The sequence below is a fragment of the Conger conger genome, chromosome 7 (assembly GCF_963514075.1).
Source record: "Conger conger chromosome 7, fConCon1.1, whole genome shotgun sequence".
Lineage (NCBI taxonomy): Eukaryota > Metazoa > Chordata > Actinopteri > Anguilliformes > Congridae > Conger > Conger conger.
The window spans coordinates 812,166-834,503 of record NC_083766.1 but is presented as its reverse complement, the minus strand read 5'-3'; the positions used below and the strand labels follow the sequence as shown (position 1 = coordinate 834,503).

At 50.2% G+C, this 22,338-nt stretch overlaps 1 protein-coding gene across 1 annotated transcript in view; it reads right to left on the bottom strand.

Moving 5' to 3' along the window:
• grk6 (G protein-coupled receptor kinase 6) overlaps positions 1–22,338 on the bottom strand; it is a 49,364-nt gene that overhangs the window by 1,553 nt on the left and 25,473 nt on the right. The window contains exons 5-15 of the mRNA XM_061248641.1: positions 17,347–17,447; positions 17,081–17,173; positions 13,194–13,257; positions 12,822–12,962; positions 11,401–11,591; positions 10,505–10,542; positions 9,756–9,845; positions 7,524–7,732; positions 5,377–5,514; positions 4,106–4,243; positions 2,762–2,896 (exon numbers count right to left, since the gene is read on the bottom strand). Of these exons, the coding sequence (XP_061104625.1) occupies positions 2,762–2,896; positions 4,106–4,243; positions 5,377–5,514; positions 7,524–7,732; positions 9,756–9,845; positions 10,505–10,542; positions 11,401–11,591; positions 12,822–12,962; positions 13,194–13,257; positions 17,081–17,173; positions 17,347–17,447 (1,338 nt within the window). The remainder of the gene's footprint in view (positions 1–2,761; positions 2,897–4,105; positions 4,244–5,376; positions 5,515–7,523; positions 7,733–9,755; positions 9,846–10,504; positions 10,543–11,400; positions 11,592–12,821; positions 12,963–13,193; positions 13,258–17,080; positions 17,174–17,346; positions 17,448–22,338) is intronic.

The following is a 22,338-nucleotide window of genomic DNA, read 5'->3' as shown; positions in this document are numbered from 1 at the left end:
AGGGATTCTGCTGTTCTGACAGTGGTAGGCAAGTCATTCCACCACTGAGGAACCAGAACGGAAAACAGGCGTGAACGTGCAGCTCGACCGCCAGGTGCACGTAGAGAGGGAACCATAAGGCGACCAGAGCTGGCAGACCGGAGTGGTCTAGCTGGGGAGTAGGGAGTGATCAGGGATTGTATGTAAGGTGGGGCAGTCCCCTTACCAGCCTGAAATGCCAACACTAGGGCCTTGAAACGGATGCGTGCGGCAATAGGAAGCCAGTGGAGGCCAATGAGAAGCGGGGTGACATGAGCCGACCTGGGCTGACTGGTGATCAGGCGGGCTGCAGCATTCTGGACCAGCTGGAGGGGCTTGATGGCACACGCTGGGAGACCGGCTAGGAGGGAGTTGCAGTAATCCAGGCGGGAAATGACGAGCGCCTGGACTAGGAGCTGGGTGGCTTTCTCAGTCAGGAGATGACGGATACGGCGTATATTATACAGAAAGAACCTGCAGGTTCTGGCAGTGGAGGATACTTGCGGAGCCAGGGTGAGGCAGTTATCAAGAGTCACCCCAAGATTCTTTGCCGTACGGGAGGAGGAAACTACAAAGTCCTCAACAGTCAATGAGAGGTCGATTGACGGAGAGGACTTAGCAGGGATGTAGAGAAGGTCAGTTTTGGCAAGGTTGAGCTTCAGGTGATGGGAAGTCATCCACGCAGAGATATCAGCCAAGCAGGCAGAGATCCATGTGGTGATTTGGGTGTTGGGGGGGAAGGAAATTAAGAGTTGGGTGTCATCAGCGTAGGAATGATAAGAAAAGCCGTGGGAAGAGATAACAGAACCAAGAGACATGGTGTATAGCGAGAAGAGGAGAGGCCCAAGAACCGAGCCCTGCGGGACTCCAGTTCATAGGGGGTGAGGGTCGGAGACTGAGCCCCTCCAAGTCACCTGGTAGGAGCGACCAGAGAGGTAGGAGGAAAACCAAGCGAATGCAGAACCTGTGACACCCATCCCAGACAGCGATGAGAGCAGAATCTCATGGTTGACTGTATCGAAGGTGGCCGACAGGTCGAGGAAGATGAGGACAGAGGAGAGGGATTTTGCTTTAGCAGAGTGGAGTGCCTCAGTGACCGGGAGCAGGGCGGTCTCAGTGGAGTGGCCACTCTTGAAGCCAGACTGGTTGGGGTCATGGAGATTGTTCTGGAGAAGATAAGTGGACAGTTGGGAGCAGACCGCCCGTTCCAGAGTTTTAGCGAGAAAGGGAAGAAGAGAGACACGCCGGTAGTTGTTCAGGACAGAGGGGTCAAGAGTAGGTTTTTTGAGCAGGGGAGTGACTCTGGCCCTCTTCAGGGAAGAGGGCATGGTGCCGGAAGAGAGGGAGCTGTTGATTAGAGAGGAGAGAAAAGGGAGAATGTCATCAGATATAGATTGTAGGAGGGGAGAGGGGATGGGGTCAAGAGGACAGGTGGTTGGGCGGTGGGAAGTAAGGAGTTTCAGTGTGTCGGCGTCAGAGAGGGGACAAAAGGAGGTTAGGGAGTTGGGGAGGGTAGGAGGGTCAGCAGGGGTGGAGGGTTGGGAGAAGGAATTGCGAATAGCATCAACCTTCTTTTCAAAGAAGGAGACAAAGTCATCAGGTGTGAGTGATGAGGGGGGTGGGGGGGGAGGGGGGGCCAGAAGAGAGGAGAAAGTTGAAAACAGTTTGCGGGGATTAGAGGCAGCCGCCACACTCACACACACACACTACATGCTCAAACACACACACACACACACACACACTGTCACTGCAGTTCCCACAGCAGTCCTGAGGGGGCAGCAGAGAGACAGCGGTCAGAGACACACAAGCATAAACACACACTGAAACACACATGCGCCCACACACACAATAACTGTTCTATGAACTCAGACACAATAATGACAATTAGCAGAAGCCGTGATGACAGACAGACGTCCATGTTGGCATAACTGCAGTCGGTTTGTTTACTGCTCTAATGAGATGCTGTGTGGGAATCAGCAGCCAGAATGGACAGCAAAGTGTAACTGATAAACCAACTAACTGATTCTTAATATTCATGTTAAGCTAATTCCCTGCACTTGGCCGCTTGAAACCTGTCGGGGGAAATGACATTGAACACAAGTATAAAACCGTGGAGCACAAAGTATAAATTACATTACTGGCATTTGGCAGACTCTCTTATCCAGAGCGACGTACAGTTATTAGACTAAGCAGGAGACAATCCTCCCCTGGAGCAATGCAGGGTTAAGGGCCTTGCTCAAGGGTCCAACGGCTGTGCGGATCTTATTGTAGTTACCCTGGGATTAGAACCACCGACCTTGCGGGTCCCAGTCCTTTACCTTAACCACTACTCTACAGGCCTTCACCACTAGGCTACAGGCCACCACTATGCTACAGGCCTTAACCGCTACGCTACAGGCCTTAACCGCTACGCTACAGGCCTTAACCGCTACGCTACAGGCCACCACTACGCTACAGGCCTTAACCACTACACTACAGGCCACCACTACGCTACAGGCCTTAACCACTATGCTACAGGCCTTAACCACTATGCTACAGGCCTTAACCACTACGCTACAGGCCACCACTACGCTACAGGCCTTAACCACTACGCTACAGGCCTTCACCACTACGCTACAGGCCACCACTACGCTCCAGGCCTTAACCACTACGCTACAGGCCGCCCATATAAAGTATAAACCCTGAGATTTCCGAAGCATGACCAGGTTTCACATATCACGGCCCCACGCGGGGGGGGTCTTACCTGTCTACCAAAGAGCCTCTGCAGCAGCCCCTGTTTGGGAGGCGGGGACGGCTGGCCCCTCCAGTCCAGGTCAGGAGGAACCGTCCCATCCACCTGGAACACGTTGAGCTCCTTAAAGCACTCCGTCTCCAACATCTACCGAGGGAACCAGCCCATCTCAGCCCATCTCAGAACACCAACACTCAACAACAATAATCATTTAAAAAACTAAAGTCCAGTTTACTAATTGGCATGAATAAATAGGCAATTACTGCACTTGAATGATTTGTTAAGACAAGCTCTCAAGAAAAAATAAACAAACATAAAATTAAGCAGAAGACGCTCAAACTATTTATTCAAAAGCCACATGAAGATACAGCTAAATCCTGCTGCCTTGCTGCTGAAAACAGTCCAGAAACGATTATGAATTATAATGAATTACAACAATACTGCTAAGATACTCAACAGTGAAGACAACCACCAATGCTGTTTGCACATAGCAGCCCTCGCCCTGACTGCCCCTCCCTGTGCAGGCTCTGTGAAACTGGAAACCGTTGAGTTTCTAGTACCGTTGCACTGAAACCTGAGGTTTCATTTTCACTCAAGGCATAACGGACAGCATCCGTAGAAGTTTGAGAAGGGCAAGAATACGCAGCATCTGCCCTGTGTTTAGAGCTGAGGACGGGGAAGATTCAGCAAACCAGACTGAGCCAATCACCAGTCTGATCATCTCTGTTGAGTTGAGGTGGGATCTAGTGAGAGGTTGAGTTCTGAAGTGTAGGATTTGAGTTGTAAATGTGAGGTGTTAGGGGTTGAGTTGTGAGGTGTAGGGTTGAGTTGTAGATGTTGAGAGGTCTTGGGTTTGAGTTGTAGATGTTGAGAGGTGTTGGGGTTGGGTTGTAGATGTTGAGAGGTCTTGGGGTTGAGTTGTAGATGTTGAGAGGTGTTGGGGTTGGGTTGTAGATGTTGAGGTGTTAGGAGTTCAGTTGTAGATGTTGAGAGGTGTAGGGGGTTGAGTTGTAGATGTTGAGAGGTATAGGGTTGAGTTGTAGATGTTGAGAGGTCTTGGGGTTGAGTTGTAGATGTTGAGAGGTGTTGGGGTTGAGTTGTAGATGTTGAGAGGTGTTGGGGTTGGGTTGTAGATGTTGAGGTGTTAGGAGTTCAGTTGTAGATGTTGAGGTGTTAGGAGTTCAGTTGTAGATGTTGAGAGGTGTTGGGGTTGGGTTGTAGATGTTGAGGTGTTAGGAGTTCAGTTGTAGATGTTGAGAGGTTTTGGGGGATGTCGTAGATGTTGAGAGGTGTAGGGTTGAGGTTTTGGGGGATGGTGTAGATGTTGAGGGGTGTTGGGGGACGGTGTGGGCTCACCTCGTTCTGCCAGGGGATGGACACACTGCCTGTGGAGACCTTGCTGTAGAAGGACTCATCCTTGGGCTCCAGCTCCACCCCTCTCACGGTGGAGAACTGCTCGATGTCCAGCACGTCCTTACAGTAGATGGCCTGGGGCTGGAGACACACACACATACCAAAGTAACATAAACGGACATCAGCACTCTAGACACGCAATGCAGAATAATGACATGGACTCTTGCAGTATAGCCTATTATTACTGACATGGAGAAATATATTGCCAGCCGCTTTGGCATTCCTGGCAGTTGCAGACACCTTACCACTAATCTGTGGACAATGCCAAGGCTGCCAAATATAAATACTAAAAGTTTACATTTGTAGCCAAGTTGTCCAAGGCTGACAGCAAGAGCTGGTGCTTCAGCCTGAGAGAGGCTGGCGGCCCTCTCAATGCTCCTCAGCCAGGGGAACGACTTTGAAAAGTCAGTGCTGGGGCGGTCAGTACTGGGGGTGTCAGTGCTGGGGCGGTCAGTACTGGGGGTGTCAGTGCTGGGGCGGTCAGTACTGGGGGGGTCAGTATTGGGGTGTCAGTGCTGGGGTGGTCAGTAGATGGTACTCACGTCAGGGAGCATTGGAGTGTCAGTATTGGGGGGTCGGTCAGTAGATGGTACTCACGTCAGGGAGCATTGGAGTGTCAGTATTGGGGGGTCAGTATTGCGGGGTCGGTCAGTAGATGGTACTCACGTCAGGGAGCATTGGAGTGTCAGTATTGGGGGGTCAGTATTGGGGGGTCAGTCAGTAGACCATACTCACATCAGGGAGTATTGGGGTGTCAGTATTGGGGGGTCGGTCAGTAGACCATACTCACATCAGGGAGTATTGGGCTGTCAGTATTGGGGGGCGGTCAGTAGATGGTACTCACGTCAGGGAGTATTGGAGGGTCAGTATTGCGGGGTCAGTCAGTAGATGGTACTCACGTCAGGGAGCATTGGAGTGTCAGTATTGGGGGGTCGGTCAGTAGACCATACTCACATCAGGGAGCATTGGAGTGTCAGTATTGGGGGGTCAGTATTGGGGGGTCGGTCAGTAGACCATACTCACATCAGGGAGCATTGGAGTGTCAGTATTGGGGGGTCAGTATTGGGGGGCGGTCAGTAGACCATACTCACGTCAGGGAGCATTGGAGTGTCAGTATTGGGGGGTCGGTCAGTAGACCATACTCACGTCAGGGAGCATTGGAGTGTCAGTATTGGGGGGTCAGTATTGGGGGGCGGTCAGTAGATGGTACTCACGTCAGGGATGAAGGGAGCCTGCAGGATTCCGGCCTCCAGGCGCTTAAAGTTGATGGAGCGGAAAAGGGGGTGGGCCTTCACCTCCGAGGCCCCGCCCCCCTGGCAGCCGAGGCGCACGGCAGGGTCTTTGGCCAGCAGCTGGGGGGGGTGGGGGGGGAGCTGTCAATCAGAGCCAGCACAGACACACTAACCTCCGCTAAACTGACCTCTGACCAGTGAGGATCGAGTCACCATGCGGTAATGACCTTTAACCCTTTAACCCCAAACCCAGTATGAAGTCCCAGCAGGTTAGGGTTAGTTGCAGTATGGTTTTAATAGGGGTTCAAAACGATAGTATAGCACTCATTTTGATAAGTGCCATTACAGTAGTTACTGAAAGGGTCAATACTTTGGTCCAAGTGAGATGGAATGAACCGCTTACACCAGTCACAACGCTGCAGCGTAAACAAACATGTATCATACAACACAAATGTGTATCATACAGCACAAACATGTATCATATAACACAAACATGTATCATATAACACAAACATGTATCATACAACACCAACATGTATCATACAACACAAACATGTATCATACAGCACAAACATGTATCATACAGCACAAACATGTATCATACAGCACAAACATGTATCATACAGCACAAACATGTATCATACAACACCAACATGTATCATACAACACAAAACCCTTCATTGCTTTATTCACAGTGTAGACAAAAGTGTTCCTGTGTGGACTAGCAAACGGGAGTTAAATTACTTAAAATAGTTTTACCTCCCAAGCCAGACAAACTATGCTGGCTACTGAAGCTGTTTACAACATTACATGCTCTGAACCTCCGACTGTTGCCAATAAGAAAATATTACATTAGAAAATGTCTGAGCTTGAGAAAAGCTTGATTTCTCGTACTGTTAACGGATTCTGTGCAACGCTTCCATGTGCTTTCGCATGTGAAATACTCTCCCACACAATTCAGAACTACATTATCGTCTCCATAAAACATCTCTAGCTCATGTAAAGCAGCAATGAGAAAGTCTGGCAGGGTTAACCTGAGAGAGAGAGAGAGAGAGAGAGGGGTCTGTGTGCAGAGAGAGAGAGGTCTGTGTGCTGAGAGAGAGAGGGGGTCTGTGAGCTGAGAGAGAGGGGTCTGTGAGCTGAGAGGGGTCTGTGAGCTGAGAGAGAGAGGGGTCTGTGAGCTGAGAGAGAGAGGGGTCTGTGTGCTGAGAGAGAGAGGGGTCAGTGAGCTGAGAGGGGTCTGTGTGCTGAGAGAGAGAGGGGTCTGTGAGCTGAGAGAGAGGGGTCTGTGTGCTGAGAGAGAGGGGTCTGTGAGCTGAGAGAGAGGGGTCTGTGAGCTGAGAGAGGGGTCTGTGTGCTGAGAGAGAGGGGTCTGTGTGCTGAGAGAGAGGGGTCTGTGAGCTGAGAGAGAGAGGGGTCTGTGTGCTGAGAGAGAGGGGTCTGTGTGCTGAAAGAGAGGGGTCTGTGAGCTGAGAGAGAGGGGTCTGTGAGCTGAGAGAGAGAGGGGTCTGTGAGCTGAGAGAGGGGTCTGTGTGCTGAGAGAGAGAGAGGGGTCTGTGAGCTGAGAGAGAGGGGTCTGTGTGCTGAGAGAGAGGGGGGTCTGTGTGCTGAGAGAGGGGTCTGTGAGCTGAGAGAGAGGGGTCTGTGTGCTGAGAGAGAGAGGGGTCTGTGAGCTGAGAGAGAGGGGGGTCTGTGAGCTGAGAGAGAGAGGGGTCTGTGAGCTGAGAGAGAGGGGTCTGTGTGCTGAGAGAGAGAGGGGTCTGTGAGCTGAGAGAGAGGGGTCTGTGAGCTGAGAGAGAGGGGTCTGTGAGCTGAGAGAGAGGGGTCTGTGAGCTGAGAGAGGGCTGCAGTGAGCTGGACTCTACACGCTGGAGCTGCTTAGCGCTTTTGTTTTTCTGCTGGCGAGACAGGATATAAAATGCAAATGATTCACACTTTACTGATGGAAATAACTGCGCAGGACGCGCTGCATAATTAGCATAATTAGCATAAGCAGGCAGAATGGCGTCACTGGCTGCACCGCGGCGGTGAGCTGGCGGTAAAGCTTGCGCTGGTGCGTGTGTGAGAGCCGAGACAAAGCCCTGTGTGAGAGCGCACAATGAGCTCTTTCACTGCAGACTCTCGCTCACCATCTTGCACAGAGACTTGGCCTCCTCAGAGAACCTTCCGGAATAGTCCTCCTCCACCTCCCGCACCAGCCGCTCCACCTCCTCCCGCTTGATCTTCTTCTTGCGCTGCTGGAAGGGCGACTGGCCTTCCACCATCTCATACAGCAGGCAGCCCAGAGCCCACCAATCAGGGCTCAGCGTGTAGCGCTCATTCTTCACCACCTCCGGAGCTGCACACACACACACGCACATGCACACACACACACGGACAGAGACACGCGGACACAAACAGGCACACAAACAGACAGAGAGACACACTCAGTTATGGTTATTACAGTGTGTGTCACTCAGTTATGGATATTGGAGAGTGTGTCACTCAGTTTTGTGCTGGTGAAGAAATGCACGGGTAACACGCAGGAAGGAGTTTCACACTCTTGTGAAACTCGGTTGCAGAAGTGCCCTGCCCTGGACCCACTCCTACCCTCCCCTTCCCGTGAGTCTGTCACACACTGCGTCAGTCTGAGTCTGTCACTGTGTCAGTCTGAGTGTCATACACTGTGTCAGTCTGAGTGTCATACACTGTGTCAGTCTGAGTGTCATACACTGTGTCAGTCTGAGTGTGTCACTGTGTCAGTCTGAGTGTCATACACTGTGTCAGTCTGAGTGTCATACACTGTGTCAGTCTGAGTGTGTCACTGTGTCAGTCGGAGTGTCATACACTGTGTCAGTCTGAGTGTCATACACTGTGTCAGTCTGAGTGTGTCACTGTGTCAGTCTGAGTGTCACACACTGTGTCAGTCTGAGTGTCATACACTGTATCAGTCTGAGTGTCATACACTGTGTCAGTCTGAGTCTGTCACTGTGTCAGTCTGAGTGTGTCACTGTGTCAGTCTGAGTGTCATACACTGTCAGTGTGAGTGTCATACACTGTGTCAGTCGGAGTGTCATACACTCTGTCAGTGTGAGTGTGTCACTGTGTCAGTCTGAGTGTCACACACTGTCAGTGTGAGTGTCATACACTGTGTCAGTCTGAGTGTCATACACTGTGTCAGTGTGAGTGTCATACACTGTGTCAGTCTGAGTGTCATACACTGTGTCAGTGTGAGTGTGTCACTGTGTCAGTCTGAGTGTCATACACTGTGTCAGTCTGAGTGTCATACACTGTGTCAGTCTGAGTGTCATACACTGTGTCAGTCTGAGTGTGTCACTGTGTCAGTCGGAGTGTCATACACTGTGTCAGTCTGAGTGTCACTGTGTCAGTCTGAGTGTCATACACTGTGTCAGTCTGAGTGTCATACACTGTGTCAGTCTGAGTGTCATACACTGTGTCAGTCTGAGTGTCACACACTGTGTCAGTCTGAGTCTGTCACTGTGTCAGTCTGAGTGTGTCACTGTGTCAGTCTGAGTGTCATACACTGTCAGTGTGAGTGTCATACACTGTGTCAGTCGGAGTGTCATACACTGTGTCAGTGTGAGTGTGTCACTGTGTCAGTCTGAGTGTCACACACTGTCAGTGTGAGTGTCATACACTGTGTCAGTGTGAGTGTCATACACTGTGTCAGTGTGAGTGTCATACACTGTGTCAGTCTGAGTGTCATACACTGTGTCAGTGTGAGTGTGTCACTGTGTCAGTCTGAGTGTCATACACTGTGTCAGTCTGAGTGTCATACACTGTGTCAGTCTGAGTGTGTCACTGTGTCAGTCTGAGTGTGTCACTGTGTCAGTCTGAGTGTGTCACTGTGTCAGTCTGAGTGTGTCACTGTGTCAGTCTGAGTGTCACACACTGTGTCAGTCTGAGTGTGTCACTGTGTCAGTCTGAGTGTCACACACTGTGTCAGTCTGAGTCTGTCACTGTGTCAGTGTGAGTGTCATACACTGTGTCAGTGTGAGTGTCATACACTGTGTCAGTGTGAGTGTCATACACTGTGTCAGTCTGAGTGTCATACACTGTGTCAGTGTGAGTGTCATACACTGTGTCAGTCTGAGTGTGTCACTGTGTCAGTCGGAGTGTCATACACTGTCAGTCTGAGTGTCATACACGGCGTAATCTTAGGGTCGCCACGTACAGTGCAGAACATTTTTTGAAGTATAAAGTGCAGATTTTTATATCCATATTGGGTGATCCGTGTAGCAATTACAGCCCTTTTTTATACATAGGCCCACCAATATTTTTCTTTTATACTGTCGGTCCTTACAGGATTTTGTACACGGTGCGACAGGGAATGTGTTCCCCCTGTGGAATGGGGAACTCACCCATGTACCCCACAGTTCCCACTCTGCCCTTGATGGTCTGTCCCTCCGGCACGTGAACGGCCAATCCCAGATCCGATATCCGGATGTGTCCTAACGGGAAGAAACAGTCGCTGTGATTCGCTGCATAATCACAGCCATCTTGGATCTGCTCGCACACACACTCGCTCACTCGCAAACCGCAGCCAATGAAGGCCCTGCTGTCTGCTAACAGCAGCCAATGAAGGCCCTGCTGTCCGCTAACAGCAGCCAATGAAGGCCCTGCTGTCCGCTAACAGCAGCCGGCTGGGTAAGGCTCCTCTGTTTACTGTGCTACACTCCCCCTGCTGGCTGTTAGGAGCATGTTGCTCTGTTGACAGCCTCGAAGAGCAAAACTGGCCTTTATGACAAAACGTCTGCCTGAAATCGTTAAAGGAACTCCCACCATCATCACCAACAAGAAAAGCCCTTAACATCCACATCCGTCTCTACTCAAAATGCACTAAATGTGTGCTCTAAACACGGACATCCCGCCCTAAACACAGACATCCCGCTCTAAACACAGACATCCCGCCCTAAACACACATCCCGCTCTAAACACAGACATCCCGCTCTAAACACAGACATCCCGCTCTAAACACAGACATCCCGCTCTGAACACAGACATCCCGCCCTAAACACATATCCCACCCTCGCCCTGAACACATCTGATTTGTGGGAGATAGCTGCCCACTGGCGGCTCTTCCAGGAGAGAGGACGCACTCTTCACTCACCGTGGTCGTCTAACAGGATGTTCTCAGGCTTCAGGTCCCTGCAGGAAACAGAGCTGCAGCTTTAGATCAGGTTCAGTTAGCCCAGCAGACTGCAGCGTTAGAGAACATGGCGCTGTTGGATGCTAGGGCTCACTTGTAGCCCAGTTGCTAAGGCTCACCCGTAGGCCGGTTGCTAAGGCTCACCTGTAGGCAGTTGCTAAGGCTCACCTGTAGCCCGGTTGCTTGGGCTCACCTCTAGCCCAGTTGCTACAGCCCGGTTGCTAAGGCTCACCTGTAGCCCAGTTGCTAAGGCTCGCCTGTAGCCTGGTTGCTAAGGCTCGCCTGTAGCCCGGTTGCTAGGGCTCGCCTGTAGGCTGTTGCTAAGGCTCACCTGTAGCCCGGTTGCTAAGGCTCGCCTGTAGCCTGTTGCTAAGGCTCGCCTGTAGCCCGGTTGCTAAGGCTCGCCTGTAGCCTGTTGCTAAGGCTCGCCTGTAGCCCGGTTGCTAAGGCTCGCCTGTAGCCCGGTTGCTAAGGCTCGCCTGTAGCCAGGTTGCTTCGGCTCGCCTGTAGCCTGGTTGCTTAGGCTCGCCTGGAGCCCAGTTGCTACAGCTTGGTTGCAAGGGCTCGCCTGTAGCCTGGTTGCTAGGGCTCACCTCCAGCCCAGTTGCTACAGCCCGGTTGCTAGGGCTCACCTGTAGCCCGGTTGCTAGGGCTCACCTGTAGCCTGGTTGCTAGGGCTCACCTGTAGCCCGGTTGCTAGCGCTCACCTGTAGCCCGGTTGCTAGCGCTCACCTGTAGCCCGGTTGCTAGGGCTCACCTGTAGCCCGGTTGCTAGGGCTCACCTGTAGCCCGGTTGCTAGGGCTCACCTGTAGCCCGGTTGCTAGGGCTCACCTGTAGCCTGGTTGCTAGGGCTCACCTGTAGACGATCCTCTCGCGGTGCAGGTCCTCCAGGCCGCAGCAGATCTCTGCGGCGTAGAACACGGCCCGGCGCTCCTCGAACCCGGCCTCACCCATGTGGTAGATGTGGAACTTCAGGTCCCCGCCGTTCATGAGCGTGAGCACCAGGCAGAGCGCGTCCTTCGTCTCATATGCGTACGCCAGGCTGACCTGCAGGGGGCGACACCCTCTCAATCACTCACAGGCCAGGTTACAGGCTTTCCCGTCGCATGGCTGTGAAATCGCATGGCAGTGAAATCACATGGGAATGAAATCGCATGGCTGTGAAATCGCATGGGAATGAAATTGCATGGCTGTGAAATCGCATGGGAATGAAATCGCATGGCTGTGAAATCGCATGGCTGTGAAATCGCATGGCTGTGAAGTCGCATGGCAGTGAAATCGCATGGCAGTGAAATCGCATGGCAGTGAAATTGCATGGCAGTGAAATCGCATGGTAGAGGTCCTGCTTTTTCAACAGGTACCACAGGGTGTGAGGCAGCAGAGTAAAGTTAAAAAGGCCCATGTTGATGAAGATCGTACAGCAGTCTTTCAGATGCAGAGTTTGATGGTAGACCGGTCATTAAACACAAGCCTTTTAAACTTTACTTTGCTGCCTCAAACACTGGGTCTCTGAGACGCAGCCAGCTGTGTGAGAGGTGTGATCCCTGCTGCTATAAGCTTGAGCCAATCAAATAAACACTCATAACATCAGCATTAATCACATCATTATCATAATAACATCAGCATTGATCATTAATCAACTAATGATTACATCACCAATCAACAAACAAACCACCATCGCGGACGGACAGACAACCCGAGAACAGCTGTGTCTGCCGCTGGCACGGAGGCATAAAAACCTGCATATTTCCCATGTTCTACTCCTGTCAGATAAAAACATTTATACAAATTCACAGAGATTTGAAAGAATCCTTGTGAGCAGTGCCGGAGTGGAATCATTTGAATGATATCAGTTATCTGCTTGGGCCTGGCAGAGCGCTACCGAGCGCTACACGTGCTAAAGGTGACAGTGCGCTACCGAGCGCTACACGTGCTAAAGGTGACAGTGCGCTACCGAGCGCTACACGTGCTAAAGGAGACAGTGCGCTACCGAGCCCTACACGTGCTAAAGGTGACAGTGCGCTACCGAGCGCTACACGTGCTAAAGGTGACAGTGCGCTACCGAGCGCTACACGTGCTAAAGGTGACAGTGCGCTACCGAGCGCTACACGTGCTAAAGGTTACAGTGCGCTACCGAGCGCTACACGTGCTAAAGGTGACAGTGCGCTACCGAGCGCTACACGTGCTAAAGGTGACAGTGCGCTACCGAGCGCTACACGTGCTAAAGGTGACAGTACGCTACCGAGCGCTACACGGGCTAAAGGTTTCTGTACTTACCACAAATCTGCTGTTGACCTTCTCCAGGATCTGTTTCTCGTTCAGGGCCATAGACTCCCCTTTCCGCTTCTTAATTCTCTTCTTCTCAAGCTTCTTACAGGCGTACATCTTCCCTGTGGCTCGCACCTGGCACGCACACACCTGGGAAACAAGGGGCACAGGGGGCCTATAACGCCTTATAACACGCTTATAAAGCCTTATAACACTGCCCTCTGAAGGGAGGGGGAGCTTATAACTCCTTATGAAATGCTTATAAGGCTTTATAAAATGGTGCCCTCCTCCTTACTGGATGTTCCTGCAATAATCAGACAGGCTGTCTTTCAGAAAGTCCAAATCTTCCCACCACCCTGTACTGCCGGAATGTGTTCTTACCTCTCCAAATCCGCCTTTTCCCAACACCCTGTACTGCCGGAATGTGTTCTTTGTTACTGGTTGTCTGGAGAACAGAGAGAACATCTGTGGTTAATCATAAAAATAATAAAAATCCAGTATGTATATACACTCACTGAGCACTTTATTAGGATCACATGTAAACCCAGTTATTCATGTGATTATCTAATCAGCAAATCGTGTGGCAGCAGTACAATGCATATCATCAGGGTCAGAAGCTTCAGATAATGTTCACACCAACCATCAGAATGGGGAAAAAATGTGATCTAAGTGACTTTGACCATGGAATGATTGTTGGTGCTGGTTTGAGTATTTCTGTAACAGCTGATCTCCTGGGATTTTCATTCACAACATTGTCTAGAGTTTGCAGAGAATGGTGCAAAAAAACTAAAAAACATCCAGTGAGCAGCAGTTCTGCAGACAGAAACGCCTGGTTAATGAGAGACGTCAGAGGAGAAGGGCCAGACTGGTCAAAGCTGACAGGATGGTGACAGTAACACAAATAGCCACACATTACAACAGTGGTGTGCAGAAGAGCATCTCTGAACACACATTACAGCAGTGGTGTGCAGAAGAGCATCTCTGAACACACAACGCACCATAACTCAAAAGGATAGGCTACAGCAGTAGAAGACTTCATAAGTCTAATAATTGTTATAAGTACCTAATAACGTGCGTAATTACACATAATGGCTCTGTCGCGGCTCTAAGGTGTGGTATGTTTAATGGCATCATTTGAGGAAAGACCAATCATAATGGCTTTGGTGCAATCAAGTGGGCTAGACGATTTACATTTTACATTTTAGTCATTTGGCAGACGCTTTTAATCCAAAGCGACTTACAAGTGCATAGGTTCTTCCACAAGTCAAAGCATCACATCCATAACTAGGAAAATACATAGGAAGTGCTGTTTTAAACATATAGTCATCATAAGTGCATTATTGTTTTTTTTTGTGTTTTTTTGGGGGGTTAGACAAGAGGGAAAGGGATATCAGAAAGGGGGGCGGGGGGAATCAGGAGGGAGGACTAAGGTAGAGTTTGAAGAGATGTGTTTTTAGTCTGCGTCGAAATAGGGGGAGGGATTCTGCTGTCCTGACAGTGGTAGGCAAGTCATTCCACCACTGAGGAACCAGAACGGAAAACAGGCGTGAACGTGCAGCTCGACCACCAGGTGCTCGTAGTGAGGGAACCATAAGGTGACCAGAGCTGGCAGACTGGAGTGGTCTAGCTGGGGAGTAGGGAGTGATCAAGGATTGTATGTAAGGAGGGGCAGTCCCCTTAGCAGCCTGAAATGCCAACACTAGGGCCTTGAATCGGATGTGTGCGGCAATAGGAAGCCAGTGGAGGCCAATGAGAAGCGGGGTGACATGAGCCGACCTGGGCTGACTGGTGATCAGGCGAGCTGCAGCATTCTGGACCAGCTGGAGGGGCTTGATGGCACATGCTGGGAGACCGGCTAGGAGGGAGTTGCAGTAATCCAGGCGGGAAATGACGAGCACCTGGACTAGGAGCTGGGTGGCTTTCTCCGTCAGCAGATGACGGATACGGCGTATATTGTACAGAAAGAACCTGCAGGTTCTGGCAGTGGAGGATACTTGTGGAGCCAGGGTGAGGCTGTTATCAAGAGTCACCCAAAGATTCTCTGCCGTACGGGAGGGGGAAACTACAAAGTCCTCAACAGTCAGTGAGAGGTCGATTGACGGAGAGGACTTAGCCAGGATGTAGAGAAGCTCAGTTTTGGCAAGGTTAAGCTTCAGGTGGTGGGAAGTCATCCACGCAGAGATATCAGCCAAGCAGGCAGAGATCTGTGTGGTGACCTGGGTATCGGGGGGGAAGGAAATAAAGAGTTGGGTATCATCGGCGTAAGAGTGATAAGAAAAGCCATGGGAAGAGATAACAGAACCAAGAGACATGGTGTATAGCGAGAAGAGGAGAGGACCAAGAACTGAGCCCTGCGGGAGTTGGGGAAGGTAGGAGGGTCAGCAGGGGGAGAGGGTTGGGAGAAGGAATTGCGAATGGCGTCAACCTTCTTTTCAAAGAAGGAGACAAAGTCATCAGGTGTGAGTGATGAGGGAGGTGGGGGGGTAGACTGAAGTATTATGATTAATGCATTTTATTAAATGACCGTGAGTGGTACTGGGCACTGTGTACAGAGGGGTATTGTTTTGTACAAAACGCTGGTTTTCAGAACATCAGTGCATTACAGTATAACCCATTTCCCCCAGGGACACTTCTCTCTTCAGCCGATCTCCATTTCTGTTTGGCTCACTGCAGATTGTCAGGATGTCAGAAGCATAACATTGCGGAAGGAATGAGGAGTACTTGCATCACATGGACAGTCCTTTACATTCGTGATTACACTAGCGTCCTGGTGGCTGATGGTGAAATGATGGAATCCCTTCCTGGGGGTAGGACAATGAGCATCTGCTCACACACACTCTCACACACACTCTCTCACACACACACACACACACACACACACACACACACACACACACTCTCTCTCACACACACACACACACACACACACTCTCACACACACACACACACACACACTCTCTCACACACTCTCACACACACTCCCACACACTCACACACACACTCACACACACTCACACACACTCTCTCACACACACTCCCACACACTCACACACACTCACACACACACTCACACACACTCACACACACTCACTCACACACACACTCTCACTCTCACACACTCTCACACACACACTCTCACACACACTCACACTCACACTCTCACACACACCCAAAGCCCATTCTCCTGCTCTGTTTCTACAGGACTGCACACTACTGTACATCCTTTATCTTTTATATGACTGCCATATTTCCATAGCAGATGGTGTTGCGGTTTATATTTGATATTTCCTCACTATATCAGGCGCTATCTGTGTCTTTTATAGGAGCTGTAAAAGACATGTTCCCGTAGGGTCATGCAGGAGTCAGCACTGTCGTCAGACTGCTGGTTTAATCTGCACACAACTGGAGCTGATGTCCTTCACACCAGAGAGAGTACATCACAAACATTTCACAAATATAAACTATAAAAAAAACCCACAACCCGCATATTACAGGAGAAACACAGGCGCTAGTTTCCAGTGTGTCTCAGGGTCCGCCATGTTCTGCTCTCAAGTCAGGCACCACTGATTAGTGAACACTGCTGTTGCCTGTAGCCTAGCGGCTAATGTGCCTGTAGCCTAGCGGCTAAGGTGCCTGTAGCTTCGCGGCTAATGTGCCTTTAGCCTAGCGGCATCAGTTACCCGTGGGAAAGGGCAGTGCAGCACACACAGGATCTCCCAGCGTCAGCCCTGTCTCAGTCCCCCCTGGGAGATCACTAGCGCAGCGCATGCCAGGTTAGTGAAAGTGGGGTGTACAGGGTTAGGGGTTAGTGAAAGTGGAGTGTTCAGGGTTAGGGGTTAGTGAAAGTGGAGTGTACAGGGTTAGGGGTTAGTGAAAGTGGGGTGTACAGGGTTAGGGATTAGTGAAAGTGGGGTGTTCAGGGTTAGGGGTTAGTGAAAGTGGGGTGTACAGGGTTAGGGGTTAGTGAAAGTGGGGTGTACAGGGTTAGGGGTTAGTGAAAGTGGAGTGTACAGGGTTAGGGGTTAGTGAAAGTGGGGTGTACAGGGTTAGGGGTTAGTGAAAGTGGAGTGTACAGGGTTAGGGGTTAGTGAAAGTGGGGTGTACAGGGTTAGGGGTTAGTGAAAGTGGGGTGTACAGGGTTAGGGGTTAGTGAAAGTGGAGTGTAGAGGGTTAGGGGTTAGTGAAAGTGGGGTGTACAGGGTTAGGGGTTAGTGAAAGTGGAGTGTAGAGGGTTAGGGCTTAGTGAAAGTGGGGTGTTCAGGGCATACCTCTCCATCCATTTCCACTGCAGGAAGCGGTTGAAGTACATGCTGTCGAGGTAGTCAGCAAAGGGCGCCACACTCAGGTAGTCATGGATCAGCCTAGAGAGAGAGAGAGGGAGAGAGAGAGAGAGAGAGAGGGAGAGGGGGAGAGAGAGAGAGAGAGAGCTCATACTGGGCTGGGGGGATGAAGGGATTTGTGGGGGTGTTGTGGGGTGTTGAGGCGCGGTGGTGCGGTTCTGGGGGGTTCTGGGTTTCCCGGGTGATGGACTCACTTGGTGCACTCCTTGAAGAGCTCCTTGCAGGCCTCCTGCTCCAGCCGCTGGGCGCACTCGTCCGCCATGTCCGCCCCCACCTCTGGAACATGCTCCTCTGACTGAGGAGAGAGGTCAGAGTTCAGCACCAGACCCCAACCCAAACCCCAACCCAGCCTTCAGGACCAAACCCCCCGACCCAAACCCCCAACCCAAACCCAAACCCAAACCCCAACCCAGCCCCAGCCTTCAGCACCAAACCCCAACCCAGGCTTCAGAATCAAACCCCGACCCAAACCCCAACCCAGCCTTCAGTACCAAACCGCAAACCAAACCCCAACCCAACCCTCACACCAAACCCTCCAACCCAAACCTCAACCCAGCCTTGAGCACCAAACCCCGACCCAAACCCCATCCCAGCCTTCAGCACCAAACCCCAACCCAAACCCCAACCCAGGCTTCAGCATCAAACTCCGACCCAAACCCCAGCCCAGCCTTCAGCACCAAACCCCAACCCAACCCTCACACCAAACCCTCCAACCCAAACCTCAACCCAGCCTTGAGCACCAAACCCTGACCCAAACCCCAACCCAGCCTTCAGCACCAAACCCCAACCCAAACCCCAACCCAGGCTTCAGCACCAAACCCTGACCCAAACCCCAACCCAGCCTTCAGCACCAAACCCCAACCCAAAGCTCAACCCTGCCTTCAGCACCAAACCCCAGACCCAAACCCCAATCCAACCCTCTTCCCAAACCCCCTGACCAAAACTCCAACCCAACCCTCATCCCAAACCCCTGACCCAAACCCAACCCTCATCCCAAACCCCTGACCCAAACTCTGACCCAACCCTCATCCCAAACCCCAACAAAACTCTGTCCAGAACAATCTTCACAATCCTGACCAATCCAGCTTCAAGAGTGGCCAAGCCACTGACCTACTCGCGGTCACAGAGGCACTTCACTCTGCTAGAGCAAAATCCCTCTCCTTTGTCCTCATCTTCCTCGACCTGTTGGCCGCCTTCGATACAGTCAACCATTCCGCTCTCGTTGCTGACTGGGTGTCGTAGGATCTGCACTCTCACGCTTAACTTCCTACCTCTGGTCGTTCCTACTGGGTGACTTGGAGGGGCTCAGTCTCTGCCCCATGCCCCCAGCAGACTGGTGTCCCCCAGGGCTCAGTTCTTGGTCCCCTCCTCTTCTCTCTGTACACTATGGGCCAGATTTACGTACACGAGGCTCGCAGCCCAAAATGTGGCCTGGTGAGGGTGTTTTGGTGCAGTCACAGTCTTGCCTGAAATGAACATCTTATTTACAAAGTCTACAGCTCATTAAGCAATCAGCGAATGGGACTGGCTACAAACCGCATTTTGCGAAAGAGACAGATCTTAAACAGCGGCGCTAAGAGATTTGAGTATCTTCACTGCGTGGAGATATCCATGTATCAGCTGCCACGTAAAACATTATCCAGTGTAGGACAAAATGTGCACATCTTCTACCCGTGGTGGTGAGTGTTGTCTGAATTAAACGCGTGATTTTTAAATGCGTGATTTAACCTTGTGATGAGCTGGACTGTTGCTGGGATAGAATGGGAACGTCATGTGGGAGGTTCCAGTACATCTTTTATTTCTCCCAGAAGCGTAATTATTTGTATGGCTGGATGTTTGTCACAGAAGTCATAGGTGATTTTGTCTTTTTTGGTAGTCCCTTTAATTCCATGTTTCTTTTCCGCAATGTTTTTTGAGCATAACTAATCAAAACAAGCACACTCTTTCCACAATGGACAAAAGCTATTAAAAGTAGCGTATCATTGCATTTAGCCTACTCATATTTTCCACTTTTATAATATTAGTTGTTATGCCCATGACACCCAACTAATACTGTCCTGCCTGATTGGCTGATGACTTCCCACCACCTGAAGCTGAACCTTCTCTACATCCCTGCTAAGTCCTCTCCGACAATCAACCTCTCACTCACTGTTGAGGGCTTTGTAGTTTCCTCGCCCCGTACGGCCAAGAATCTTGGGGTAACTCTTAATAACCACCTCACCCTCGCTCCACATGTATCCTCCACTGCCAGAACCTGCAGGTTCTTCCATAACACATACAGTGGTGTGAAAAAGTGTTTGCCCCCTTCCTGATTTCTTTTTTCTTTTTTTTCTTTTTTTTTTGCATGTTTGTCACACGTGTTTCAGATCATCAAACAAATTTAAATATTAGTCAAAGACAACACAAGTAAACACTAAATGAAGGTTTTTATATTATTAAGGGAGAAAAAAAATCCAAACCTACATGGCCCTGTGTGAAAAAGTGATTGCCCCCCCCCCCCCCCTGTTAAAACATAACTTAACTGTGGTTTATCAAACCTGAGTTCAATTTCTCTAGCCACACCCAGGCCTGATTACTGCCATACCTGTTCTCAATCAAGAAATCACTTAAATAGGACCTGCCTGACAAAGTGAAGTAGACCAAATGATCCTCAAAAGCTAGACATCATGCCGAGATCTAAAGAAATTCAGGAACAAATGAGAAAGAAAGTAATTGAGATCTATCAGTCTGGAAAAGGTTATAAAGCCATTTCTAAAGCTTTGGGACTCCAGCGAACCACAGTGAGAGCCATTATCCACAAAAGGCGAAAACATGGAACAGTGGTGAACTTTTCCAGGAGTGGCTGGCCGACCAAAATTACCCCAAGAGCGCAGCGACAACTCATCCAAGAGGTCACAAATGGTAAATGGCAGGCATTTATATAGCGCCTTTATCCAAAGCGCTGTACAATTGATGCTTCTCCATTCACCCATTCAAACACACACTCACACACTGACGGCGATTGGCTGCCATGCAAGGCCCTGACCAGCTCGTCAGGAGCATTTGGGGGTTAGGCGTCTTGCTCAGGGACACTTCGACACAGCCCGGGCGGGGAATCGAACCGGCACTCCTCCAACTGCCAGACGACGGCTCTTACTGCCTGAGCCATGTCGCCCCAAAAGACCCCACAACAACATCCAAAGATCTGCAGGCCTCACTTGCCTCAGTTAAGGTCAGTGTTCATGACTCCAACATAAGAAAGAGACTGGGCAAAAATGGCAGAGTTCCAAGACGAAACCACTGCTGAGCAAAAAGAACATTAAGGCTCGTCTCAATTTTTCCAGAAAACATCTTGATGATCCCCAAGACTTTTGGGAAAATACTCTGTGGTCTGACGAGACGAAAGTTGATCTTTTAGGAAGGTGTGTGTCCCACTACATCTGACGTAAAAGTAACACCGCATTTCAGAAAAAGAACATCATACCAACAGTAAAATATGGTGGTGGTAGTGTGATGGTCTGGGGCTGTTTTGCTGCTTCAGGACCTGGAAGACTTGCTGTGATAAATGGAACCATGAATTCTGCTGTCTACCAAAAAATCCTGAAGGAGAATGTCCGGCCATCTGTTCGTGACCTCAAGCTGAAACGAACTTGGGTTCTGCAGCAGGACAATGATCCAAAACACACCAGCAAGTCCACCTCTGAATGGCTGAAGAAAAACAAAATGAAGACTTTGGAGTGGCCTAGTCAAAGTCCTGACCTGAATCCTATTGAGATGCTGTGCCATGACCTTAAAAAGGCGGTTCATGCTTGAAAACCCTCCAATGTGGCTGAATTACAACAATTCTGCAAAGATGAGTGGGCCAAAATTCCTCCACAGCGCTGTAAGAGACTCATTGCAAGTTATCGCAAATGCTTGATTGCAGTTGTTGCTGCTAAGGGTGGCCCAACCAGTTATTAGGTTTAGGGGGCAATCACTTTTTCACACAGGGCCATGTAGGTTTGGATTTTTTTTCTCCCTTAATAATAAAAACCTTCATTTAAAAACTGCATTTTGTGTTTACTTGTGTTGTCTTTGACTAATATTTAAATTTGTTTGATGATCTGAAACATTTAAGTGTGACAAACATGCAAAAAAAAAAAAAAAAAAAAAAAAAAAAAAAAAAAAAAGAAATGGAAGGAAGGGGGCAAACACTTTTTCACACCACTGTATATATATATATATATATATATATATATATATTGTTTTTACTGGCTGGCAGGCCACAGCTTTTGTTGTAGGAGGAGCCAATAGTTTGCCAGGGTATAATTACTGGCACACCTGAACTCACTTCAGTGTGCATTAGTGTTCTGCAGTGGGTTGGTAGCATTTTCTGTATTCAGCGTCAGTGTTATTTAAGCAGCTGTGTAGCGCACCAGCGGCAGCTGTGTGCGGCAGCCTCGGCTACTTGCCTCGGCATACAAAGTCGCAGGTGTACAAAGTCGAGGGTGTCTGTCTACGGGTGTCCATCCAGGCTGTCTGAGAGCCTGATGTTTGTTTTTGTTTTTGCTGCCTGCCCTCATTCCACTGTGTAATATTCCTCTTGTCCTCCCTAGTTCCCTCCATGTGTTTCCTTCCCATCCCTGTCCTCTCTCCTCTCCCCAGGTCCCAGTCAGGTAGGAGGTTCGCCTCCCGCCAACATGGGCAGAATATCTCAAACCTCATCTTCCCTCCCAGATCTGCTGGTATTGATCTCTGTGTGGCTGGTGGCCTCTGGAACTGCCAGTCTGCCGCCCAGAAAGCAGACTTCATATCTGCCTATGCCTCCCACCTCAACCCTGACTTTCTTGCTTTAACCGAAACGACGTGGCTCTCACCAGAGAACACAGCCACCCTGGCTGCCCTTTCCTCTGCCTTCTCTTTTTCCCACACACCCAGAACCTCTGGCAGAGGAGGTGGCACAGGTCTCCTAATCTCATCCTCATGGAGATCTAGTGTCTTCTCCTCATCCTTCGCCTTCTGCTCTTTAGAATTTCATGCGGTTTCTGTTACCTTGCCGTGCAAACCGTTTATTATTGTTGTTTATCGCCCCCCGGGTCCTCTGGGGAGCTTCTTGGATGAGATGGACTTCCTCCTCAGCTCCTCACCAGTCAATGACACCCCCCTGATCCTTCTGGGTGACTTCAACCTCAACTCAGAGTCCACCCAGTCTACCTTTCTCTCCCTCC